The sequence below is a fragment of the Meriones unguiculatus genome, chromosome 3 (assembly GCF_030254825.1).
Source record: "Meriones unguiculatus strain TT.TT164.6M chromosome 3, Bangor_MerUng_6.1, whole genome shotgun sequence".
NCBI classification, from domain to species: domain Eukaryota; kingdom Metazoa; phylum Chordata; class Mammalia; order Rodentia; family Muridae; genus Meriones; species Meriones unguiculatus.
Window position 1 is genome coordinate 19,429,028 of NC_083351.1, and position 27,094 is coordinate 19,456,121.

The 27,094-nt window shown below is 45.7% G+C and overlaps 1 protein-coding gene and 1 non-coding gene across 5 annotated transcripts; one reads left to right on the forward strand and one right to left on the reverse strand.

Moving 5' to 3' along the window:
• Positions 1–1,920: 1,920 nt before the first annotated feature.
• Taf12 (TATA-box binding protein associated factor 12) lies at positions 1,921–18,251 on the reverse strand. Of its 4 annotated transcripts, XM_060379397.1 has the most exons (7): positions 18,115–18,225; positions 10,625–10,708; positions 9,498–9,749; positions 7,383–7,460; positions 5,167–5,281; positions 3,114–3,202; positions 1,921–2,392 (listed from the first exon to the last, which is right to left on the reverse strand). In XM_060379397.1, the coding sequence occupies exons 3-7, from the start codon at positions 9,663–9,665 to the stop codon at positions 2,357–2,359; spliced, it is 486 nt and encodes a 161-aa protein (XP_060235380.1). In that variant the 5' UTR covers positions 9,666–9,749; positions 10,625–10,708; positions 18,115–18,225; the 3' UTR covers positions 1,921–2,356. The 4 variants fall into 4 exon arrangements, with proteins under 4 accessions (XP_060235380.1, XP_021507084.1, XP_021507085.1 ...); XM_021651409.2 differs by lacking the exon at positions 10,625–10,708 and having other exon boundaries at positions 18,115–18,251; XM_021651410.2 differs by lacking the exon at positions 10,625–10,708 and having other exon boundaries at positions 18,045–18,210.
• A 4,223-nt stretch (positions 18,252–22,474) lies between these two features.
• On the forward strand, positions 22,475–22,608 carry LOC132653327 (U11 spliceosomal RNA). Its single transcript, XR_009591095.1, has one exon. It is a non-coding gene; the product is annotated as a U11 spliceosomal RNA (small nuclear RNA).
• The last annotated feature ends 4,486 nt before the right edge of the window (positions 22,609–27,094 follow it).

The window sequence follows — 27,094 nt, forward strand, 5'->3', positions numbered from 1 at the left end:
CTACACCTAGAAGACTATGTGTGCTCCACAATGCTCTCCAGTGCAGCCCTTTTCACACTGCGGCAGCGGCAGCGGCAGCGCCATCTTGTCTACTGCGACCTTTTTCAGGTCTTAACAGTTGAGAAAGACATTGCTCAAGGGAATGGGGTGGGAAGCCAAGAACAGCCTGCTGCCAACACAGCTCACTGAACCAAGGACTCAATCAACCACTGAATCAAGTGCCTGAGATGGCAGGATGAGGCCACGCCACTGTCCGAGGGCTGTGTACCCGATGCTCCCTTCCTTCCATCTGTAGGCACTCTCTCCTTCTAGTCTTGCACCTTGTGTGAGTCCCATCATGATGCACTCTTTGAATGTTTTCATTGCTGGGACTAAAAGCAGGGCCTTGTTGACACTCCGCATGGGTTCTACCACTGACCTACATCCCTAGCTCCAGGATTGCTGCCTTCTGTTGACCACTGGGCCTTTGCACATCCCATTAATGTATAAAATGCTTCAGTGGCTCCTGTTACTTCCGGACAAGGACCACTCACTGCTGAGACCTACGGGAAACTGCACCATCCCATTCACTCTCTTCCTCCTCCATCCCTGTGACTCTCGCCTTTGCCACATTTGCCTCTTTCTCTGATGGCAGTACACCCTGGGTTGTTTTAATTCATTATTCTGGCTCTTGCCTAGTAGAGGTGTGGACACAGCTTACAGACACCTGAACAGCTCCTCAGTGTGTTAGCAGGGCATTAACACTGAGATAGCCACCTACCTGTCACACAGCTGACCAAGAACTGACATCTTTTGAGTATACTTCTGTTCATTGTACTTCCTCGATTTCCTTGTCCCTTTCTGTCCTCAACAGAGGACTCAAGAGTCATTGCACATTCCTTCTTGGTTGCTGCAGTCAGTCAGTGACTTGTCCTATCAGGACTCAGTGGGGCCTTCTGCCATCTGATGTCACCGACAGAAGATCCTTTGAGAGCATCTTCCAGTGGCAGCAGCTTCTGGAGAAAGTTGAGACCCTCCAACATCCTCATCTTGGTGCTAGGCCAGACCGAGAAGTGAGCTCAGTGTCAGGTGTGACCAGTGAAGAAGGTGGCTGTCCTTTTGCAGGCTCTCCAGTCTGAAACCTCAGCCAAGAAAACAGTGACATCCGCATGACCTTTGAACTCCTCAACCAAGAGGTCTACCAACTGTGTCCCATCTTGGAGCAAGACTCAGGATGACCAAAGCAGGGACCAAAGGTAGGTGTGCTTGTGCTGCGGTCCCTAGGTGGAGCAGCCACCCTCCCGAAGCCCACGGGTCCTCACAATCCACAAGGACTGTGCTGGGTGTGGGTCAGGAAGATGCCTTGGAAGGACATTCTGCAGTTAGACAGGGCCTGCTTTCCTCTGATGACAGGATCCTAGTAGCAGGACTTTCCCAAAAGCTATTCACATCCTTCCTCAGGGCCAAGGATGAATATAATCTTCTATGGCATTCCAGAAGAGGTCCAAAAGAGCTCTAAGAAGCCAGATGTGGTGCTGTACAGCTGTAGTCTCAGCACACAGAGTTGGAGGCAGGAGGGTCAGGGCAAGGATAGCCTCAGCAATACATCAAGTTTAAAGTCAGCCTGGGCTACCCGAGAGCCTGCCTTAAAAGGCCAAAAAAAAAAGGGGGGGGGCGGGGCGGGGAACGACACTAACATTATCAAAACTAGAATGGTTATTTATTTTGGGCCTTAGCAGAGTTCACCCTGTCTGATGGCAGAGAAACTGCTCAAACTCCTACTGCTGGTTTGTTCCTTGGGAGTATAACCGCGGAAAATCCCTGATGGGTTCTCTAATGTATGAATCGCTGCCTGTGCTGCCACCTGCTGACTGCAGCACTCCCAGCCTTGCTGGGCCTGACTTGGGCATTTCCAAGGCTCTCAGCTATGCACCCTGTGTCTTCGATTAATAACTTCTTTATTCTGGAAAAGCAAATCAAGTTCATATTCATATAAACACTGACATTACAAAGTACAGGGACAGGGGAAGGAGGAGACAAACTCTCTACAAACCTGCTAACACTGTCTCACCCAACACGACTGTAACACTCTGCCTATAGCCAATCACTTATATAATGAACCACAGGCAAGATCTTCTCCGGAAGACACACTGCTCTTCTTTGAGATGGCAGGGAAAAGGGACCAGAAGGTGGGGTAGGAGGCTTTATTCTTTTGGCAGATCTTCTCAGTCATTATAGATATTGCTGCACTGTTAATAAAAAATATATGCTTCTCTGTAAAGCATTTAAAAAAAAATCCAAGGATGAGATGGCTGAGGTCTCAGCTCAAGTATCTCCAAATACATGTCGTCCATTCATTCCCTGACTGCTCCCTGTGTTATTTCTTGGTTGTTTTCCGGATCAATGCCATTCTCTAAAAGGAGAGACAAATTAGCAGTTAATATGGGTGAGAGTTAGGAGCTTCTGGAACATCAGATCCGCTGGCAAGTAGCAAGGTCTACATTCCAGGAGCAGCCCACAGGCTGATAGATGGTCAGGCGGCCACTGGGCTCACTTTACAGACCAAGAGACCAGCACTGCTCAGCTGTTCTGCCATCTTCGCACGCAGCTCATCAGCTCATCCCCACAGGGCAGATGTTTAGATTACAACAGAAAGGATGCCAGGCTTGTCATAGGAGGCCAGTGCCACCACTGGACCAAGGACAGGGACAACTGGTTCTCAATCAGAAACGATGTCCTTATACTATCAAGAAGGGCAGAAGACAGCAGCTAACGTGGGACATAACCCAGAATACAGGCACCGCAGTCTCAGCACTAGCTCAGCATACTTCCTTTCTCTGACTGGGGTGGTGTATGGCATTCAAACTGGCTTTCATTAAGGCATGGGAGCAGGTGGGCACACCCACAGAAGGTCTGGAACCAAGAGCTTTACGTGACACCATTAGGTCTGAGAGGAAAACTGAAAGCTCACTTGCAGCAACACAGCAGCAGGGAAGCTGTGACTGAGCTGCCTCTGACCCCCGGTACAGAGAAACTGGCTGTAAACAGGGGACTGACACCCCAGGAGGCAGCTGTGTGTACTCCCCCTGAGAAGCAGTTCTAGGGACCAGTCCTGGCTGTCCCAGGCTCCTCACCTGTTTGTGAGCTTCTGTGGTACAGGCTTTTTTGTAGGGTCGGATTTCCTCAGAGCCGAATCCTGGTATCCACATGTTCCACTGGCGCTCTGCAAGGGAAGACAGCAGCAAAGTGAGGCTCCAGCCAGTCAGGCAGGAAAGCTGCAGACAAGCCGCACAGACAGACCTGGGCTCCCATTATGTAGCACGTGGCCTCTCTAGGTTTTTCTTATTGTTTCTGGCACTGGCTTAGTACATACTGGGCAAACACTCTACCACTGAGCTACGTTCCCAAAGTCCTTTAACCCTTTAATTTCTTCTTGTTTTTTGAGACAGGGTTTCTCAAAACCTGTCTGGCTTGGCTGTCCTGGACTCACTTTGTAGACCAGGCTGGCCTTGAACTCAGAGATTCTCATGCCTCTTCCTCCCTGAGTGCTGGGATTACAGGTGTGTGCCACAGTACCCAGCACAACAAGAGATAAGTTTTTTATGCCTGTAATAGTATACTCAATGCCTATTTTTCTATTTTAAGGTACTCTTGTATTGTTATTAAATATGGAGATAGGGTAAAATGCAGAAAGGAATAATGGTGTCCAAGTAAACCCTTCTGAATGTGAGAAATTACTCCCTCAGTGTATATGAATTAGGTCACCTTGGCCTGGAACTCACAGAGATCCACCCGCCTCTGCCTCCCTAGGGCTGGGACTAGAATAATTTGTCACCATGCCTGGGTAAAAATAAAAACATAATAAAGACTTTAAAAATGTAAGGAATTAGATAGCCTGTAGCCAGCGTAGTATCTCGTGCCCACAAGAACACTTAAGAAGCCAGCACAGGCAGATCACCGTGAGGTCAATCCTCCTCTAGAGTACATATGAACCTTTGCTCAAAAATTTTAAAATGAGGCTAGAGAGATACTGTTTTTTCAGAGGTCCTAGGTTCAGCTTCCAGATCCACATCAGGCGGCTCACTTAATCCAGCTTCAGGGAACTCAGTGAGTTCAAGGCCAGCCTGGCTTACAAAGCGAGTCCAGGACAGCCAGGGCTACATAGAGAAACCCTGTCTTGAAAAACCAACCAACCAACCAACCAACCAACCAACCAACCAACCAACCAGCCAACCAGCCAGCCAACCAGCCAACCAACCAGCCAACCAACCAACCAACCAACCAGCCAACCAACCAGCCAACCAACCTTCTCCCTCGTTGTATAGATGTGGGCCCCTTTATCACTCCATTAGTATTCCCAGAGCATAGAAAATAGGATTTGTTTTTTAAAATTTCTTTTACTATGGACAGAGCAACTACTTAAATCAAACTGAAGTTGTGTGTGTTATATATGTATGTGTGTGGTACATGCATGTATCATGTGTATAAATAGGCTGTGTACAAGTGCACATGCTCCTGTTTGCCAGGGGCCCAGAAGACATCTGGCGTCTTCCTCTGTGACTCTTCACCTTCTTCTGAGACAGGATCTGTCAGTGACCCCAAGACATACACTTCTCCATCCAGGCTGTGTGCCAGCAAGCCATCAGTCTTCCTGTATATCCTAGCTCCCGAGGGCTGAGATTACAGGCATGCAGAACCATGACTTTTTATGTGGGTGCTGGGGACCAATTCAGGTCATCAGTTGTCCACAGCAAGTCCTCTCACCCACTGAGCCATCCCTGTGACCCCTAAACAGAAATCTAGTGATTTTACATCTTAAGTCACATCTAATGCACATAACTATTATGGGAGTAATTCAGGGTTAGTTGTAGGATATGCTTTTTTTTTTCAGTTTATAAACAATCTGTAATTTTCTAGGTTACCTGCAAGGAAGACTTTACGATACTCACTTCATGAAAAGGGCGACAGACTCTCAGGAACTAAGGAAGAAGGTTAAGGAGGTCCAGACAGAAAGCGAAAGAATGTTTTAAGTCTAAAGTCCTGGGGCATCCTCCTACCACAAAGGGCTTTTTCTCTTCTATTAGGCACTGCTTCTGAATGGTCTGGTCCTGGAATGAAGGTATCTCTGACATTTTCCCTGATGGTCCTACGGAGTAGTCACAGAGATACTTCAGAGAAATCACATACCTAGATGCAGCTGGACGTCTTTCACCTCCAGGGTGCTGGACTTGCGATGCCGAGCAAGCTGGCAGGCTGCTGTCACCACACTCTCGATGAAATCATCAGCGATCTGCAGCAGCATCTGGAGAGGGAAAATGGGGATAGTAACCATGCCACTGGCAAGGTAGGCTCCTGTTGCTGGGACAACTGTGTGCTTCCTGAATCACATATTTAGCTGGGCTTTCTATTAGTAGGCCTGGGATCAGCATCTGGGCTAGTGTGCATGAGGAGTGAAGGGGACAAAAGATCACTCAAGTACAAGTATAGTTCATGCCTTTCTGAAGGTGGTTTCCCTTCTTTCTGTTCAGTGGAGTATGACTCAAGCAGCCTCTGCCCCTGTCCTATCTCCTGATTTAATCATGAAATAAAGGTGATTCCTAATTACTCACTACTCTCACCACATGAAGGGCTTTCTATTCTTTCATTTCTATTCTTTTACTTACCTTTTTTTTTTTTTTTGAGAGAGAGACAGAGTTATTCTGTTTGCCCTGGCTCTCCTAGAACTCATTCTATAGACCAGCTAGCCTTGAAGGCACAGAGATCCACCTGCCTCTGCCTCCTGAGTACTGGGATCACCGGTGAGAACCACCACCACCTGGTTCTTTTTTTTTTTTGAGGGGGGTCACATTTCTTTATTTCTTTATTTTACATATGAGTACTCTATTTGCATGTACATCTGCATGACAGAAGAGGGCAGCAGGTCTTATTATAGATTGTTGTGAACCACCATGTAGTTGCTGGGAATTGAACTCAGGGACTCCGGAAGAGCAGACAATGCTCTTAACTGCTGAGCCATCTCTCCAGCCCCACCTGGTTCTTTTACTTCACATATATATAATTTTTCCTAACCCCATATAGTGTGTGTGTGTGTGTGTGTGTGTGTGTGTGTGTGTGTGTGAGCGTGCGTGCACTGCCTGACATGGTTGCTGGGAATCAAACTTGGGTCCTTTGCAAGCACAGCAAGTGCTCTATACCTCTAATCCATTTCTTTAGGAACTCAATTCTCTCTCTCTCTCTCTCTTTTTTTTAATATTTGTGTGTGTGCCTGATGAGAACACCAAGTATTCTCTATCAGTGTCAGACTATTCCTGTGAGGCAATGTCTCTCTCTGAGCTGAACCTTTCTCAGCAAACTCTAGGAATCCACCTGTCTCTGCTCCTTGTAGAGCTGGGGTTACAGGCCCAAGTGGCTGCTCTGCCTCTTACACTGGTGCTGGGAGGTGATCTCTACTCCTCATGCTTGTGCAGCAAGTACTCTTAACTGCCTAGGCCCCCTAGGCCTTTATCCCCAAGGAATCTTCTTGAAGGAAGATGCCGAGACAAAGACCAGCCTGCTCACGGCTGTGTAACTAAACAGCAGTAGAGGCAGGATTCAGCCTTAAGGGCCAAGTTCAAATCCTGAGGTCTTTTTTATTTTTATCTATTCATTTAAAAAAATATATTTATGTAGATGAGTGCTCTATCTGCTGTATACCTGCTCACTAGAATTGGGCACCAATAATAAAATAATAAAAAAATAATAAAAAACACTTTTTTTTTTTTAGATTTTTAAATATTTTGCCTGCATGTACATATGTAAACCAGGTGTGTGCCTAAACCTGTGTAAGTCAGAAGAAGGCATAAGGTCTCCTGGAGCTGGAGTTATGGATGGTTGTGAGCTACCATGTGGGTGCTGGAAATGGAAAGAGCAAGTGCTCTTAAACACAAAGCCACCTCCGGCCTCATATTTTTATGTTTTATGTATCCGTATAAACGCATACATATGCCCTGCGTATAAGAATGGCCCAGGAGGCCAGAAGAGGGCACCAGAAGATTTGGAGCAGGAGTTGTAAGCTGCCTGATACAAGTGTTGGAAGCCAAACTGGGGGTCCTCTGGAAGATCAGTAAATATTCTTTTTTTTTTTAAATTGTTTTTCTGTTTTTTGGTTTTTTTGAGACAGTGATTATCTGTGTAGCCTTGGTTATCCTTGACTCCTTTTGTAGACCAGGCTGGCCTCGAACTCATAGAGATCCACCTGCCTCTGCCTCCCTAAATGCTGGGATTACAGGCGTGTGTGCCACCTGGCCTGGCCAGTAAATGTTCTTACCAGCTGAGCCATTTTCCCAGCCCCAAAGTCTACTCTTAACCACCAAGCTGTATCAGCCCTAGGGACACACTGTCTTTGGGACCCATGACCACCTTACCTCCTCCACATCTTCATCCAGCTGCTCATTAGGATCCACTTCTCTTACCAGGTCTTGTAATTTCTTCTTAGTCAATACCTACAGTGAATTTAGGAAAGATTTTTCGTAAGAATTAAGGAAGCAAATCTCATCACACTACGGAAGACAGGCTGGGTTTAGTTTCATTTGGACAGCCCTACCTGGTGGTATGGCTACAAAGGCACACTCCAGAAGCTGCCACGGGAGAGAGCAGTCTGGAAGGAGGGGAAGGGTGGTTTGGAGAAGAGGTGAGCATCTGATTGTCAGGCAATGCATTCAGCTTCATCTTTCACACCCTTCTTCCTTGCTCTGCAGAGAGCAGTTCAAAATTCTCTGAACACCACACTGTGCCCTCTGTATCTGTTGCCATTAGACATGTTCTTCCCTCTTCTATACGCTCATCTCAGGTCATGGGTCTCCTTTATGATGCCTTCCCTAGCCTGCCCATGTAGGAGGAACCATGCCTGCTTTGGCCTCTTCCGTACTCTGCGTATCCTTCGGACACTGCAGATTTATAAACTTGCCAGTATCTGATTTAAAGGGCTAACAGTTTGAGAGCTGGGTGTGGTGGCACACATCTTTAATCCCAGCATCTAATATGCAGAAGCAAGCAGATCTCTGAGTTTGAGGCCAGCCTGGTCCACAAAGTGAGTTCCAGGACAGCCAGGACTACACAGAGAAACCCTGTCTCAAAACAGTTCCCTACCCCCGAAAAAAAGGGCTAACAGTTCTATGAGGGCAACCAATATGTGGTCATCGCTATATACCTAAATAATGGTAAACAGCTGTTGTTGTCACCCCTCTATTGTAGGGAATGCCATGTTACATCTAGATAATATCAAAACATAAGAGGGAGCTGAAGATTCAGTTTGGTTGTAGTGCTTGCCTGGCCTAAAGACCTACAATGGGTCCTCAGCACCACAGAAGCAGCAAACAAAACCCAACAAATAAAGTGTGTGTCCTCCACCCCTTATTGTGAGACAGAGCCTCACTGCGTAGTCCTGGCTGTCCTGGAACTCCCTGTGTAGACCAGGCTGGCTTTGAACTCAGAGGTCCACCTGACTCTACCTCCTGAGCACTGGGTTTAAAGACTTCTACAGTGATTAAGGGTTGTGTGTGTGTTTATGTGCTACAATGCACACGTGGAAGTAAGAGGGTAACTTGAGGAATCATCTTTCCTTCCACCATGTAGATGTGGGGACTGAACTTAGATTATCAAGCTTGGTAGCAAGCACCTTTACTGGCTGAGCCATTTTGCTGACCCTCTGTTTAAGACATGGTCCTAAATTTGTTTTGTAGTAGAGGATAAAGAACTCCTGACCTTCTTCCTACTACCTCCTAAGTGCTGGGATTCCAGATGTGAGCCACCACACCCACTGTCTTTTGCTCTTCTTCATAGTTAACACAGGCTGGTCTCTGCTCAGGCAACCCTTCCAAGCAGCTCAGCTAGTCCTTCTACCCACGCTTCTCATCCTTCATATCCAGCCTACAAGATCCGAGGCAAAAGTTATACTTCTTTCCTTGTTGCTACAGAAGGTGGAATCAGGGTCAAAGGTACAAAGAGGGGAGATTTCAGAATCACTGCTGAAATGGCAGCAGTAAGATAAACTACAAAAAGGACCAGTTGAAGAGAACACTCTTATTTTAGGAATAAGGAGCCCATTTACTATGTAGATAATTCATAAAATAGCTGCTATTGCTGAGTGTGGTGGTTCACTCCTATAATCCCAATGCTTGAGAGGATGGGGCAGGAGGATTGCCCAAGACTTTGAGGTTGGCTGAGACTATATAGGTGAGTTCCAGTCATTCTTGGCTACAGACTAAAACACTAACTCAACAAAATAAGACCAAAACCCAGGCAGCTGCCATAAGAAAGTTTGTTATTACATGTATTTATATGGATACACACACACACACACAGCATATAGCCACATAGAATAAAAACTGATACTGTAGACAGTAATTCAATAAAATATTATTCCAGAGGGGAAAGACCTTCTTCAACAGAGAGAATGAATGTCTAAGACGTCCATCTCTGTATGTATTACAGATACAAATTTTAGTCAGGGCCTACAAGGAAGAAAAGCTAAGAGGTACCTGATTGTTTTCAGGACTAAGACGGCCGCCAGTCCCAGGAGTGCCTGGAATCTTTACCACAGTGGTGCTATTGGCCATGGAGCCTTGTGGAGGGGTGCTGGCTGGCTCTGGTTTTATAGATGAGAAATTGGAGAGGTTGATTAGGGCTGAGGGGCCAAACTGGTTCATAATCTGCCGAGCTTTGGACTTCAGCTCATAGAGCTTATCAAGATCCTGTTTCTTTTTGGAGCTGTGAGGACCAAGGCCAATCAACTGGAAAAGGAAACAGAGACACTCGAATGACTCTAGAGACACCTGCAGCAGTGGGTGAGTTTTGAAAGAAACATGAAATCTGTCAGACTTTGAGTCTTAACTGAAAGGGTGACCTGTTGATACTGATATTAAAATTGTGGAATAAAGATGTTCATTGCTCTCACCTGGTTTTTAGAAACCATCTTGTCTCCAAAACAGAAATGAAATAGGTCACAAAAATTGAAATAAGGAAAAAAGCAAATGAAATGAACACTCTTATTCACAAAAATAAGCAAGATGTTTTTGAGAAATGCATACAAGCAGAATACTGGGTTATGCACTTACATGCAGTATTTTTTAAGTATCAAATAATGTTAAATTCAAATAAATAGAAGCACAATCACATACTTGAAACTCAGTCACAAAGCTTAAGATAATAATTAGTTCACTTTTAAAACACGTTGAAGCATTTCAAAACATGCTTAAGTTCAAGGCAGGGCTCTGCCCAATAAACACAACTTTTAGCAACTGTTAAAAGCTCTGCTTTACCAATAAAGAACTTTCCCCTTGTTTTTTTAGGCTCTCTTCAAAACATGCTGAGACCCTTGCCTAAAGCAGCCATAACTCCTAAATCTTAGTGCCACTGACTCTATGGATATTAGCTGTGGTGTCAAGATCAGAAGCACATTCACCAAGTTCTGCCCATGGTGTCCTCAAAGAGTTTACTTACTGCTATCTGAGTGTCTAGATCTTTAATTACGTCAGCAACAGCTGTAAGCCCACTGTAATGAGAGGCAGCCATTTTCAAAAGCTACCTGTAAACAAATAACTAGGATCAAGTACCACCCTGGCTACAGAAGTATTCCAGTTACTTAGCATGGTGCAATTTCACCAACCTGGATCCGGATGAAGATGCAGCTCAGTGACAGAGTGCTTGCCTCGTATGTGTGAGGCCCTGGGCTCGTACCATCAAGACAGTACTGTAAAGTCAGGGATGGTAACTGAGGCAGGAGAATCTTGGGTTTGAGGGCATAGTCAGCTATCCAGTAAGCTGTTTTCACTCCCAAACAACAGAATTATATACTGTATGATTGGGAATTCAATTAAATAACCAAGCTCATCCTCCTTCAGCCAATCTGCCACAGTTAATCTGGGGATGATAGGAGAATGGCATGTCCTAAAGGCTTTTCTTTTAAAAATCCTGTGCCTCAAATAGAATCCAGCCTTTAACCCCATCACTTGGGAGGCAGAGGCAGGCGGATCTCTGTGAGTTTGAGACCAGCCTGGTGTACAAAGCGAGTTCCAGGATAACCAGGGCTACACAGAGAGAAAACCTGTCCCAAAAATAAAAACAACAAAAACAAAACAAACAACAACAAAACAGAATTCAGTTGCTACCCTATCACCATACAAAAAGGATCCGATTTTTCAGAGTATAGTGGGTATCGTGCAATAGGTGAAGAACCATCACTTCCTTTGGGAATCTGTTAGCTGCTGTCTTTTGTTGTGATTACTTTTTTAAGTGATGGTAGATGTTTTTAATCCCATCACTCAGGAGGAAGAGGTAGGCAGATCTCTATGAGCTCCAGGAGAACCAAAGCTACACAGTGAGATGCTGCCTCAAAAACTGAAAGAAAAAAGGAAAGGAATGAATAGAGGAAGGGTGGGTGACAGGAATAGAGAGATTCTACGTAAATGTTACTTCTGAAATGTTCAGGAATCTAAATATTGAGACAAGCCACTGGAGTCCAGGGGGAAGAAAAGCCTGTGACCATGGTGCTGGACCTGACTTAATGGCTGGGTCTGTACCTGGCTTGCGTCTCTCCTCTCCGGCTTCTAGCTGTGTCTGCACAAGTGTGTGTGTTTCTTAGTCTATATGAACTAAAAACAATTATTTGTGATCCAAGACTAGAGAGCAAAAGAAAAGTTTTTTGGTTTTTTGATGTTGTTTTGGTGTGAAGAAAAAGCTCATTTTTGGATAGTTGAACTTGCGTAGTTTTTTTTGAGGGGTAGGGGAGTGTTTAATTTCAAGACAGGGCTTCCCTGTGTAGCCTTGGCTGTCCTGCATTCACTTTGTAGATCAGGCTGGCCTCAGACTTAACAGAGAGCCGCCTGCCTCTGCCTTCCTGAGTGCTGTCATGAAACCTAACTGGTGATTCATTGAGTTTCTGAAATGAAAGCACATGGAAGAGTGTGTACAAATACTAATATCTTTAAATATTATAAATATTCATATATTCCATTCTCTTCCAAATCATAGTTACCAAAGTCAGTTTTGTGAGGTTTTGTTTTGTTTAGGCAGGAACTTGGCTATGTAGCCCTGACTAGCCTTGAACTCAGATCTGCCTACCTCCGACTCCAGTGCTGGAATTAAAGATTAAAGGCATCAGCCATCATGCATGGCAGGGTTCCTTTGCTGTTTTTGAGATGGGGTCTCATGCTCTGACTGTCCTGGAACACACCACACAGATATTAACCTCAAACTCAAGGAGATTCAGTCTGCCTCTGCTTCCCAAGTGCTGGGATTAAAGGTATGTGCCACCACCCAATGGCAAAAGTCAGTATATTAAAAAGTTTTACTCATCTTGGTAACTCAATATATTACACATACATTTTAACCATTTTTGTTTCTTTTTTATTTATTTTCTTTATTTTATGTGCATTGGTGTTTTGTCTGCAAATATATCTGTGTTAAGGAAGTCAGATTTCAGAGTTACAGACAGTTACACACAGTTGTGAGCAGCCATGTGGGTGCTGGGAATTGAACCTGGGTTCTCTGGATGATCAGTCAGTGCTCTAAACCGCTGAGCCATTTCTCCAGCCCCTTGTTTTTTGTTGTTGTGTTTTTGTTTTTTTTTTTAAATGAACTAATTCAACTTACATCTCCGTTGGTTTTATTTTTTATTGTTTGTTTTCTTTTTTTTTTTTTATTGTTTGTTTTCAGATAGGGTCTCACTATGTATCCCAGGTTGACCTGGAATTCACTATGGGACAACTGCACTCACAATCTTCTTGCCTTAGCCTCCCAAGTGCTGGCATTCCACCAGACTCAGCTCTTTTCTGAGACAGTTTTTTTCTAGACCCCTGGGTAGTCTGGTACTTGCTAGTACTCTAAATTGACTGTGAATCTGCTGTGATTCCCCTGCCTCACCTCTCCTACAGCAAGTGCTGAGATTACAGTATGGACCGCCATGCCTGACTTCTATAATCACAATAGAGAATTTTTTCTATTTTATTTATTTTTTGTTTCCTGGGGGAAAGGGACAGACAGAGGTCATAGTATGAAGGTCAGAAGTAAACTGTAGAGCATTGATTCTCTCATTTCACCACGTGGATAAAACTTAGGTAAGGTTAGGATTGGCAGCAAGCACGAATTCTCTGAGGGATCTCACTGGCTCTAATGACTAGAGTTATTTTTGAGCATTTTGGCTTGTTTGTTTTTTTAAGGAAGAGACTGGATAGTTAAGATGGGATATTTTGCCTAGTATGTATGAGGCTGTGGGTTTGATCTCCTGCCCAAGGATGGAGGGAGGGAGGAAGAAGCCTGCAATCCCAGCTACTTGGGAAACCAGGCAGGAGGATCACTTAAGCCCAGGCGTTCAAGAGCAGCCTGGGCCACACTGTAAGAAATATATATATATATATACAGGTATGGTGGTGAGAACCTATAATCCCAATCCTTTTGAGGCAGAGGCAGGAAGAAGTTCAAAGTAGTGTTGAGCCACCATAGTCAGTTCAAGGCTAGGCTGGGCTACATGAGACACTGTTAAAAAAAAAAGGGGGGGGGAGCAAAATATAAAACATAAAGTAATAAAGGAAACAGTGAATTGAAAAATGCTAATAGTGCTGTGTGGTGACGTACGCTTGTAACCCAGCACTTAGGAGGCAGAGGCAGGTGGATCTCTCTGAGTTTGAGGCCAGCCTGGTTTACAGAGGGAGTTCCAGTACAGCCAGGGCTACACAACAAAACCATGTCCAAAAAAAAAAAAAGGAAATTAAGAACGTAAAAAGAAAGAAATGTAACAGCAAATATGCAGGAGGGATGTTAAGAGGTACAGTGGAAAACCCAAGTCAAGTGAGCTCGCTGCCATCTTTGACCCTAGTTCTACACCTGTTTTAGCAGCTAACCCAGTGCCTTCAAGCTCCAACAAGCAATATAACAAGCAACATAAGTTTTAAATTAAGTCCATATGTGAGTATTTCAAGATGTTGCTAGCACGCCTGTTCCAGAGTGCAGACCACAAACTTGATGTTGGGTTGGGATGTACCTTAGCTGCTGGTGTGCTTGCCTAGCATACGAGAGCCTCTGGGTTGGACGCCCAACACCACATAAACTTGGTTTAGTGGCACTTGCCTGTAATCCCAGCACTCAAGTCATCCTTGGCTAGTGACCCTGTCTCAGAAAGACAACTGTAGGGAGCTGAGGAGGTGGCTAGGTGATTAAGAACAGATCAGCTCTTCCAGAGCATTAAATTCCCAGCACTCACATCAACTGGCGTGTAACCACCCAAAGCTCCCAGCTACAGGGGACCTGATTCCTCTGAGTTCTAGAGACAGCTGCATTCACATAATTAAAATAATTTAAAAAAGGGAAAGAAAATTGAAGTATTTTGTAAATACAGGTAAGAATGCTAACTCGGCAATAAGTTATCAATAATTAAACTGTCAAGCTGTGTATTGTGCACACCTGTAATCCCAGCTTTCAGGAAACTAAGGCAACAGATTGACTACAAATCTGAGGCTAGTCTGAGGTACACAGGGAGACCCTAACTAAAAAGGCAACCTCCTCCCAAATTAAAATCAACAAGGTGGTGATATGAGCATGCTTTCTCTCATAATTTGGTGTAAGTAAATTCTGTTGACTATTATACAGGCTTCTGAAAATGGTACCAGGAGCAGGAGAGATGGGTCAGTGGTTATGAGCACTTGTTGCTCTTGCAGAAGACCCAGCTTCAGTCCCCAGCAGCCACACAATGGCTCACAACCCAGTTTTAAGGGATCCAATGCCTTTTTCAGAACTCTGAGAGAATCAGGCACAGATGTACCTAAGTATACTGAGGCAAAATACTCATAATACACATAAAAATGAGGAGGCAGAAGCAGGAGGGTCTCTGTGAATCTGAGGCCAGCCTGGTTTACATTGTTCCAAAATAGTCAGGACTACATGAAGAGACTCTGCCTCAGTGTCCCCTCCCAATAAGAAATCAATCAATCACCCAAATCATCTCCCCCCCTCCCCACTTTGTGGATGGTCTTTCTGTGTGCTGGCTGTGTCTCCTCACCCTTAGTAAAAGACTTAAAAGACAATGGTACCAGCCAAGCAACTGGGAAAATAATAGCTTCAAGTATGTTAAACTAATTTTTTTCATTTTCTTTAAAAACAATCTTTTTCCCTCCTTTATTTCATGTGCTCATGCGGTCAGAGCACAATTTTGGAAGTTGGTTCTCTTCTTCCACCAATACTACTCAGGTAATGAACTCAGATCATCACTCTTGATGGTAATTACCTTTACCAGAAGAATCATCTCTGATCTGTTTTGTTTGTTTGCTTTGTTTTTGTTCTTTGAGACAAAGGGTTTCTCTGTATAACCGCCTTGGCTGTCCTGGACTCCCTTTGTAGACCAGGCTGGCCTTGAATTCACAGAGATCTGCCTGCCTCCGCCTCCCTGGTGCAGGGATTAAAGGTGTGCGCCACCTTGCCGGGCTTTCTTTTTGCTTTTCTTAAGTTCATATTGACAATGAACTCCTGATCTTCCAGCCTCCCCTCCAATGTAATGGGATTATAGGCAAGCACTTAGCTATGTTTGGCCCAAGTGTCCAGAACATCTAGCACACTAGCTGGCCATGGTGGCACACACCTTTAATCCCAGCACAAGCTGAGGCTGATGGATCTCTATGGGTTCGAGGCCAACCTGGTCTACAAAGCATGTCCAGGACAGCTACGGCTGCACTCAGAAATCCTGTCTCGAAAAACAAAACAAAAAAACCCCCAAAACCCAAAACAAAACTAGTACATGCTAGCAATTAACTGAAAAGTAAATCTGATGGAGCCCTAATTTTCAAGAAATTAAATATAACTTACTCTATTTTTTTTTTTGGCCTTTTGACAAATAACTTACTCTATTTTAAGGATTCTATAAATGTTCCATTTCTTTTTCTATCTAGAATATCTATGGTTCCTGCAAAAACACAGGAATTTAGATGTTAACTACTCCATTATAGAAGTATCCTAAAAGTTACAGTTCTTGACTATAAAAGGAGTTGGAAGAGGAGGAAGCTGTGTGTGGGGATGCACAACTTTAATCCCAGCACTCTGGAGGAAGAGGTAGGTAGATCTAAGTTTGAGGCCAGCCTGGTCTACAGTGCTATCTCAAGGCTGGGGGGGAGGGCAAATAGTTGGGAGAGGGGAAGCAAGGAGGAGAGGGGTGTTTTCATTCAATGATAAGAGTTTGTATAAATAGTTTGTATTTTGCTGACATGTAGACTAGACAAATGGGGAGGGGGCTACTAAGAAAAGTTCAAGAAAGTTTTAGAGGTACATTTGGGGCTAAGTCACTCAATACTATGTCATCTAAAGCAAATTTCCTAACCTGTCTGGACACACTTACAAGTACAATAGGACTAACAGTACTTAGCTGTGGAGCTGTGATAATGAAGTGATGGAACACTGGAAAGTGCTTAAGTTGCCAGGCGTGGTGGTACACACCTGCGATCCCAGCACTTGGGAGGCAGAGGCAGGCAGATATCTGAGTTTGGGGCCAGCCTGGTCTACAGAGTGAGTTCCGGGACAGCCAGGGCTACACAGAGAACCCTTGTCTTGAAAAACCAAAAAAACAAGCAAACAAACAAAAAGTGCTTAAGTTGTGCCTGATTCATCTGAGTAAGGTTTTAGTCATGGATATTATGGAGGGAAATGACAGGGTCCAAGTCACTCTTCTAAAAGCAAAACCGAGAAAGTGTTCTAGGCCACACTTACTTGTGAGTTTCTCAACAGCTTATTGAAAAATAAACAGAATGTTTCCTCAGCCTGTCAGTAGTGTTGCATGCCTTTAACATAATACCAGCAACTTGGAAGACAGAGGCAGATGGATCTCTGTGAGTTCCAGGCCAGCCTGGTCTACTGAGCTAGTTTTAGGACAGCCAGGGCTACAAATCAAACTCTGTCTCAAAAAAGAAAAAGAAAGAAAGAGTTTGTTTCTTCACTTGTGACATTTATGGTACCTATGTCAATGCCATAATGGGAACCAAAGTATTAGAACCTGTACAAATGTCCCTTCCGAGTTTGAGGGTAGAGATTCTAAAAGCATTTATTCAAGTAACTTCAACAAAGCATCTCTTATTTGCTGTACATGGCAGACTACTGCATAATCTAATAACTGGCTCAAGATGATCTTAATTGTTCTTTGGACCCTCTTTTCCTTAAATGTAAAAGAATTCAAAAACGATCTTTTGCTACCCTTCCTTCCATCTATGACAGTTTGCATGTGGTGCAGAAATCTGTGCTCAACGGGGGCTGAAAGGAATAGGGTTTAAGGCACTTATCAACTGAGTTCAAACTGCTTCCAACTTGACATCCGAGTCACAATAATGAAGAAAAACGAAGACGTTTCATGTGGGTTTTCTAGAGTAAGTATGTGACACAAGAAAAAACCTAAATGCAAGAAGCCAAATAGGCAGCGCAAGAAGTCTTCCCGAATTTATCTTTTTAATCCCTCTGGGTACAGAGAACAGATCGCTAAATCTTTTCAAACCTCTTTCCCGTGAAGGCTGATCTCCCAGCCACGACCCCTTTAGAAGCTCCGCTCCTCACATCCCTGTCCCTTCAGAAACTCTTAAGTCTGAAAGCCCGGATCTTGTCACCAAAGACCCAGTCTCCATCGCCCGTTTCTATTCCCTTTCAAATTCAAGTCTTCTCTGCTTGTTTCTGTCTCTCCGGTCCTTAAGTCTTTGCTGCCCTGTGTCTGATCCTTAGGAGCTGGGACTTTGCTGTCCCGCTTCGGTCTCTTAGGAGCCCGAGAGGACTCCTAAGAGCTGTTTCACTTTTACCTCTCTGGAGCCCGTGCCTTCACGCCCCGTTTCGTTCCTACCCTCGCCTCCTAAAAAGTACGGGGTCCTCACCATCCTGTCCCTCTCAGAAAGCTCTCTCTCCCTCAGACGCTGCAGAACTCACGTCTGTCCCCGTCTCCTAAGTCTCGTTCGGAGTCCGAGTCCCCAACAGCCGCTGCTTCTGCGAACCCGAACCCCTCAAGTCCCGTCCCATGAGCCTGGCTCCTCACAGCCCCGTCTCTTCCACAACCTAGTTCTTCCAACACTGACCCGCCGTGGGTCTGGGTCCTGACGCCCTCCTCCCGCTCTTCGTCCTCCACTGCCAGGGCCCAAGACTCACAGGCAGCAGCGTCTATCTCCCCATGATAAGCGGAGACTGCCCCAGTGAAGCTTTCGTCTCAGCAGCCGGTCCGACTGCGCGGCCCTCCCCAAGCACTTCCGGCACCGCTCCCCGCCTCCAACCCGGAAACGCGCGGCTCTTCCGGCCGCCGGGCGCGCGCCTCCCTTGCGCAGGCGCGGACTTCCCCGCCACACGTGGTCGATCCGTGAGGCTGGCGGCCGGCTGAGCGGGTCGTGTTGGCGGCGGCTTGAGGCTGACTGGTGGCGTGGGCGAGACCTCTGCGTCTCCTACCTCGGCGTGAATCCCTGCCCTAGGCGTTTCTTTCCGACTCGTATCCCTCCCTAGCGTGACCGGTAACCGACGGCCTCGGGCGGCTTCCAGGTCGCCATTTTTGGTTGCCTTTGTCGTGCTGTGAGGATGGGACCGCAGTTCCGCATAGATGCCAGCTCTGTGACTCTCAGACGGGAGTTGGCGGCACGAGAGCTGGGGGGCTGGAGAGGCTGCTTGTGCCTGTTGTACCATAGTTAACAGTTGAGCGAGAGCCCTCTGTGAGGTACTGGTTGAGTCCCTCACTTGCAGTGAGTCACGTACGTGGAGGAAACCTGTGTGAAATTCAAGATTCAGCCTTAGCGATGCAGGGTCTCAACCTGAACTGAGAATTCTCCCTCGAAAGCCCGGGCCTGGTCCTGGTCCTGTCCGTAACCATTAAACCGTAAGCCCTGAACCTTGAGTGCTTTTCTTGGGTTTGGATTTCCCAATTCCAAATAGAAGTAAGTAAGCAACACGCGGTGTCAGCGTCTGACGGGGCTCCCCGTAAAAGTGGAGAACCCACAAATAAATGTGTGTGAATCGGATATTTCAGAGCTGTCAATACCTGATACCTGCCCTCAGGTATCAGATAGGTTCCTGGTCTATGTACCTTCCCATCCTCATTCTGTCCTCATCCACCTTGGTCCAGAGCCCTGGGTGCAAAGGCTGAGTTACCATTAAGTGGCAAACTGTCTGTAGCTCTATTTTTCTTTTCCAGATTGTGTATAGGAGTGTTTTGTCTACATATATGTGTGAGTGTGCCATGTGCATCTCTGGTCAGAGGTATCTGAAGCCTTGGAAACGTGGTTGGGAGCTGCCAAGTGGCTGCTGGCATTGAACCCAGCATCCTCTGCAAGAGCAACAAGTTCTCTTAAACCGTTGAGCCATCTCTCCAGCCCTAGCATTTTTTTTCTTTTTAATTATCATGGTTCTGTTTAGAGTTTGGCCTATCAGTTTTTGAATTCTTGTATTTACTCAACCTTTTTTTGCTATGTGCTTGGTGCATACTGTTGGGGAAGTCAGACATCCTTGTCCGTAAGAGTTTACAGGCACATGCACAAAAGGTAAGACTATCAATAATTTAAGTAGTGGCCACACCTTTTAATTCCAGCACTTGGGAGGCAGAGGCAGGTACATCTCTGAATTCTAGGCCAACCAAGGCTACTAGAAAACATGTCTTATTGGGGGAGTGGGGGGAGGGTGGAGCTGGAGAGAGGGCTCAGCAGTTAAGAGCACTGTCTGCTCTTTCAGAGGTCCTGAGTTCAATTCCCAGCACCCACATGGTGGCTCACAACCATCTGTAATGGAATCTGAGTCTCTCTTATGCTGTGTATTAAAACAGAGCACTCATATACATTAAATAAATAATGAATATTTAAAAAATATCTGAGTGATGGCGGTGGCGGCTCCTGAGCCAATGCTCTGAGTAAAGAGAGCTTACTCATGGACTGAGATAGCCAGCGTGGCTGAAGCTTGGCAGGTGACAGGGAGAGGCAGTGAAGTAGAAGGACTTTATTCAGTGTTTGTGGAAGCTGAGGTGTGAGATGCAAATACTGGTGATACGGCATGTTGGCTTATGTCTTTGATCCCCACACTCGGGAGGTAGAGGCAGGTAAATCTGAGTTTGAGGCCAGCCTTGTCTGCAGGCTAGCCAGAGCATGTTGTCAAATAAAAGGTGTGGGAACAAAACAAACACTTGCATTATAGAAAAATCCCTTGATGGACAGTTGATAGCTCCCACCAGTTTCCACCACACCTCTTTGTTTTGCAGTGTAAGAGCTGTTTATGTATCACCTTTTGCACATTTCACTTTTTAAAGGGGAGGGACGCCATACATTATTATTGAAGTATAATGTCCAACAGTTTATATTTCTTGTTTGAAAAAGTATGCATATGCCATTGTGTCTGGCTTTCCTTCTGCACACAGCTTTTAATGTAAAAACAGCAAAGGGTGGGGGAATGGCTCACCAAGTGGGTAAAGAACTTGATGTACAAACATAAAGATCTGCATTTCATCCCCAGCCTCCTCTGAAAAAGCTGGGCCAGACTGGTGCCTATAGGCTCTGGGAGCTGAAAACAGCAGGCTCCCTGGCGCTTGTTGGCCATTCTTCATGAGTTGAAGACCTTGTCTCAGGAATGACAGTGATTGAGGAAAAACATGAGACATTGACCTCTGGCCCAGACAAACAGTAAACCAAGGCTTACTTGGACATTCCAGGAATCCTGTCACTCTGGAAGCTGGATCAGGTGGTATAGACAAGCAGCAGTATAAGCTCCCCCCCCCCCAATTCATTCTTTAAGAGCACCCTGGAGGCTGAAGCAGCAGGTATTAAAGTTCAATCCTGGACTACATGATGAAACACTTGCTAAGAGTCCTTCCTTGGAGGAGACATAAAGCCTACCTTTTTTTCCAAGGTCCGAGTGTTAATCTGAGGCATGATTCCACTGAAGTTTACTCTGGGCAGTCAGTTAAGGGGGTTACCAACAGGGGTGTGAGTAATTTGTCCCCCAGACCTTTACTCAGCATGGATAATGGCTGTCCTATCCATATGCATAGATACATCCCCTCCCCTAGTGTTCCTTGATTTATATGCCAAAACTTTCCTGAACACCACATACAATTAAGGAAGGCTGGGGCTGGAGAGATGGCTCAAAGGTTAAAAGCATTGGCTAGCTGCTCTTCCAAAGTTCCTGAGTTCAATTCCCAGCAACCACATAGTGGCTCACAACCATCTATAATGAAATCTGGTGCCCTCTTCGGTCCTCGGCTCTGGAAAAAAAAAAAAGGAAGGCTGGGATTGGTGGTTCATTCTGGAGCAGCTGGATACTCAGGTAAGTTTCCCACCCCCTCGAGGGGTTATAAACAGTCAACAAACTGGGTTGTTTTTGTTTTATTTTTTTATTTTTTTTAAAGATTTATTTACGATGTATGCAATGTTTTGTCTTTATGTAGACCTGCATGCCAGAAGAGGGCACCAGATCTCATTATAGATGGTTGCTGGGAATTGAACTCAGGACCTCTGGAAGAGCTGACAGTGCTTTTAACCTCCCAGCCATTTCTCCAGCCCTGGGGTGGTCTTTTGCCTCAGCTGAACACTCCAAGATGGTGATCTCTTGGCTTGGGGGCTGAAACATCCTAAGTTAAAGTCTATCTGTCGTCTTTGGGGTGATTTTTGTCTTCTGATACAGGATTCCCGTGTAACTCAGGCCGACCTGGGAGTCGTGGCAGTCCAGTGTTTTTGTTGTTGTTGTTGTTGTTGTTGTGATAGGGTGTCATTGTAGCCCAGGCTGGCCTGGAACTCAACATGTATCCCAGCCAAACTAGAATTTGCTGTAATGCTCCTGTGTCAGCCTCCTGAACGCAGAAATTACAGGCATGAGCCACCATACCGAACTTACTTTAAAAAAATACATCTTATTTCATCAGAATAAAGTGTTCTTCCATGTTGGCACGGGGTCCTGGTCGTTTTTTGTTTTTTTCATTAAAGTCCCTCCCCGAAACCTGAAATCTAGGTCCTAGACCATCCAGTTGCTCCGGTTTTGCTTTTACAGCCACAGGCTCCTATGCGTCTGTCAGAAGACCCGCGTTCAATTCCCAGCACCCATATGACAACCTAACGTCCAGGCTGGACGGCCACGAGCGTCACTACACTGCACATTTTCAGTTTCGATAGGTTGGGGCACCGTACATCTCCATTAAGCATCCCCTGGTTCAAGAGCCGGATTTCCCCGGGAGGATCTTCCCACCGCGAGCTGGGAGCAGCTGCTATTGGCAGCCGCGCCGCCTGCCTTTCCCTCCGCGTCCGCCAGCGCTTTCCCGGCAAGCACTGTTCTCATTTGCATATCGACTCCCGGCCCTTCCTTTTCTTCTATACAAAACTCAGAAGGACCACGGTTTACTTTGTGAAGGCATTTCTGGGCCTCGGAAGAGTCGAGAGCTCTCTCCTTGGTTTCGGTAACGTAAGCTTGGGAGTTGGCCCGACCCCGCGCTCACCTTCACCCTGAGATGGGTCCGCTGACAACGCCCCTCTGCCGCCGGCCGCGCCCCGGCAAAAAGGGCTTCTGTCGTGAGTGGCACACGTAGGGCAACTCGATTGCTCTGCGTGCGGAATCGACATCAAGAGATTTCGGAAGCATAATTTTTTGGTACTTGGGCAGCTGGTGATCGTTGGTCCCGGCGCCTGTTCTTTCATGTAGAAAGAAAGAAGGACGGTGTTATGCCCATCCCAAGGTGTAAACTGTGTTGTATTCTGTTTTTCCCTTATAAGAAAAAGGGAAAGCGGTTTGGAGTCTGTCGTTGAAGTATTTTGTAAAGAACCGCTTACCAATACATAGCATAGGTATGTAGTTTATCATGGGATAATCATGGGGTTTATCATACTTATGTGGTTTATCCTGGTGTTCTGTCATGTAGGTACTGGAAATAAACTGGAGACTTCTGCGAGTAGCCAAGTGCTCTCCACCTCTGAGCTAGCCCGTCTCTCCAGCTGTTTTTTTCCTGCGTGTGTGTTTGGTAAAGAGGGCATTGGGTTCCCTGGGATTGGAGTTGAGGATAGATCTGAGCCACAGGTACGTACGTGCTGGGAACTGAGCTTGGGACCTCTGGAAGAGCACCTCGTGCTCTTATCCAACAAGCCATTTCTCCAGCCTCTCAGCTGATTCTTAGAAGTAGGTATGGCTCTGCTTCACAGATTAGAAAACTGAAGGTTTCACTAGATTTTACAGGCAAAAGGAATATCCCACTTTGAAATGACTTTGTGAAATTTCCTCCTTCCATCCACATTTCATACACCGTATGTATATTTAAAACACCTACAGATTCTGGTGTATATATTACATTTGTCCATATCCCTTTTAAATTTTTTGTTTTATTTATTTCTGAGACAGGTTCTTACTGTGTAGTCATAATGGCTGGCCGTGTTCTCTCTTTGTAGACCAAGCCTGGCCTTAAGCTCACAGAGATCAGCTTCATGGGTGCTTAGATTAATTTTTGTTTATGTGTATGTGCATGTATGCCACGTATGGGGGTCATAAGGATTTTTTTTATTTTTTTTCCAGAGCTGAGGACGAAACAGGGCCTTAAGCGGTCTACCACTGAGCTAAATCCCCAACCCCGATCAAGCGGTCTACCACTGAGCTAAATCCCCAACCCCGATCATGAGGATTTTAAGAGCTCACATGGTAGAGTTTTCTTCTGACCTTCATATGCCAGACCCGGTGTGTCCCTTTCCCCCATAAATCAGTAAATAAACTAAACATCTTTGAAGTAGCTGGTAATGGTGGCACATGCCTTTGATCCCAGCACTTGAGAGGCAGAGCAGGCAGATCTCTGTGAGTTTGAGGCCAGCCTGGTCTACAAGAGAGTTCCAGGACAGCCAAGGCTACACAGAGAAACCAAAACAAACAAAAAATCTTTGAAGTTTTACACACACACACACACACACACACACACACACACACACAGACAGGGTCTCACTCTGTAGTCTGGCTGTTCTGTAACTCACTATATACACCAGGTTGGCCTCATCAAACTCACAGATACCGGCCTGCTTCTGCCTCTGCCTCTGTTGGGATTACAGGTGTAAGCCATCGCACCTAGCTTGAAGCTTGACGGCTCAGAGGTTAAGAGCACTGGCCGTTCTTCCAAAGGTCCTGAGTTCAGTTCTCAGTAACCACATGGTGGCTCACAACCAGCTACAACCACCTGGTACCCTCCCCTGAGGTGCAGGCAGAACACTATGTAAATAATAAGTAAATCTTTAAAAAAAAAAAAAAAGCACTTGTTCAGTTCCAATACTCAGCCCTCCCACCTCTCCTGGCCTCCTTTCCACTAGGTGCAAATGAGGTATGCAAACATACATGTAGAAAGACGCACACACGCATAAAATTTAAACAAATCACTGTCTTAAAAATATATATGCTGTAGAGGCAGAGGTAGACAAGATCTCTGTTAGTGAGACCCTGTCTCAGGGAAGGAAGGAATGAAGAATATGGAGCTCCTGTGGGCTTTGATGTTCCTGCCTTGGGCTAGGAGGTAGTCACAGGCTCAGGGAGCTTACACTCCAGTGGACAAAGCTTCATGTGTGGCATGGGCTCAATAGCTGGTGTGGACTAAGGTCCCATGGGCCGCTGAAGCACTGTGGGTAGGTAGGTGGTAAGGGCCAGTAGAATATTAATAATTCTACCAGCTGGAACGTCATCTTTTTGTTGGTGGTGTTTTTGGACTTTGAGACAAAGGCTCAATGTGTTAAGAAGACTTGCCTAGGGGCTGGCGAGATGGCTCAGAGGTTAAGAGCACTGGCTGTTCTTCCAAAGGTCCTGAGTTCAATTCCCAGCAACCACATGGTGGCTCACAACCATCTACAATGTGATCTGATGCCTTCTTCTGGCCTACAGACACACATGCAGGCAGAATACTATAAAAATAATAAATAAATCTTAAAAAAAAAAAAAAAGAAGACTTGCCTAGAACCCATAGAGATATAGTGGGATTAAAGATTTGTGCCAAACACCCAGCTCCAACTGGCATCTCTCTCTCTCTCTCTCTCTCTGTTTTTCATTTGTTTGTTTGGTTTGGCTTTTCGAGACAGGGATTCTCTGGGTAGCTCTGGCTGGCCTGGTACTCCCTCTGTATACCAGGCTGGCCTGGAACTCACAGCTATCTGCCTAACCCTGGCTCCTGAGTGCTGGGATTAAAGGTGTGGGCCAATAGTCCTGACCTCCATCTCCCTGTTACATATTATGATCCTGAGGTTGAAGCGGAGTTTCACGAGCACTGTGCCAGCAGGACTTGGCTTCTTGACTTTGACCCTGACTCTTAGGCCGGAAGTCAGCTTTCCCTTTGGTCCTGCACTGGAGTGCAGATGGCCCCGGGGTGGATGGGGCAGTGACTCACCTGTCTCCATCTGCATTAGTCTCTGGATTTTTTTTTTTTTCTTCACCAACTGGCAGAGCTTCCTCCCTTTCTGATTCTGCCTTCTTTTCTGATTCACTCCCCATCTGTTACTAGTTTCTGCTTTCTGAGGGTGTGGATGATACAGAAGGGAGGTGCAAGCTGTGGGGGTTGGGAAGGTAGGAACAGAAGTGCAGTAGTCCTTAGGGACACATTACTCTGAGCATTCTGTGCACCAGGTTGTCCTCTGTGACTGACAACCTGTCCTTGCCCTCACAGAGAGGGTGTGTGTTGGGGAGGGGGAGCAGGTACAGGCAGGTGGGAGCTCTGTCAGGTATGGGTAAGGACATTAAAAGAGATGTGGAAAAGAGTGTCCTTGAGGACAGTGAGGACAGGAAAGGCCTCAATCCTGGGAAAGAGGCAGCTGAAGACTGGGAGGAGCATCTCAAGTGGGGAAACTGCATTCCTTCAAATGCCATGGACTCCCTGTGTTCAAATAAGTGAGAGGGCCACTGTGGGGCTGGGGTGCAGTTCAGTGGCAGGTTGGGGGCAGGGAGAGGCCAGTGTGAGGCAGCAGAGGGACAGAAAGAAACCAAGTCAAGAGGTCAGGTAGATAGAAGAGAAGTTCAAGTTTTATCCTAAGGACCTGTGCGGCATTAGAAGACTTAATACTAGGGCATCAGGTCAGGAAGTGGGAAGGCCACCAGGAGGCTCTGGCTGTAACAGAGCCCTATGAGGATGTCAAGACCAAGCAGGAGTATAGAGAAGAGGATGGGTTCAGTTTTGTTTTGTTTGTTTTTTGAGACGGGGTTTCTCTGTGTAACCTTGGCTGTCCTAGACTCACTTTGTAGACCATGCTGGCTTTGAACTCACAGCAATCCATCTGCTTCTGCCTCCCTGAGTTGCTTTGATTACAGGTATGTGCCAACTGTGCCTTTTTTTTTTTTTAATTACTTCCTGAGACAGTATCTAATGAGATGGATTAGAACTTGCTGTGCAGCCCAGGCCAGTCTCAAACGCAGAACACTTCTTAGCCTAGCCTGTCCAGGTATTAGCATTATATGGGCATTAAAAATGTATTTATGGGACTGGAGGGACGGCAGTTAGGAGCGTTGGCTGATCTTCCAGAAGACTCTGGTTCAATTCCCAGCATCCACATGGCAGCTCACAACTGTCTGGTCTGTAACTCAAATTCCAGTGGATTCTACTTCCTCACACAGACATAGATGTATGCCAAATACCAAATATACATAAAAATAAATTAAAAATAAAATGTATTTATAGGAGCTGGGGAAGATCCTATGTCAAACAAAATCAGATAGATACACTTAAAACATTCAAGTCTCCATCCTCCTCCTTCCAAAGATGCTGCCTGAGGTCATCTGCAGTGCCCTGCTACGTGAATACTGTCTCCCGATAGACGCCCCTTCAGAGAATTTGGCTTTTCCATTGTTCAGCTTCCCTTTTCATTCAAATAAACAAAATACTCTCCTAACAAAATCAGTTATCAGAACGCAAGCATGTTGGAAGGTAGGACAAAACTAGATTGGGCACCAAGTATCTTTTTACCCCTTTGTGGCTGTGTTTGATGGGGTTCCTAGGGGATGAAGCTAGCACTTCATACACACGCTAATCACGTGCTCTACCATCGGGGTCCTCTGCTACTTTTTATTTTCAAACAGACTTTCCTCAGGTTACCCAGACTGGCCTTGAACTCACTGTGTAACTCAGACTGACTTGAATTTGTGATTTTTGTGCCTCAATCTCCCTAGCAGCAGA

Bases quoted from the DNA above. Each gene is read 5' to 3' on its own strand.
- Taf12 (XM_060379398.1), bottom strand. From the start codon at position 10,530: ATGGCTGCCTCTCATTACAGTGGGCTTACAGCTGTTGCTGACGTAATT. The intron at 7,461-9,497 runs GTACCTCTTAGC...AATTCACTGTAG, and splicing joins TTAGTCCTGAAAACAATCAG to GTATTGACTAAGAAGAAATT. The intron at 2,393-3,113 runs GTGAGGAGCCTG...CTCTCCTTTTAG, and splicing joins CCACAGAAGCTCACAAACAG to AGAATGGCATTGATCCGGAA.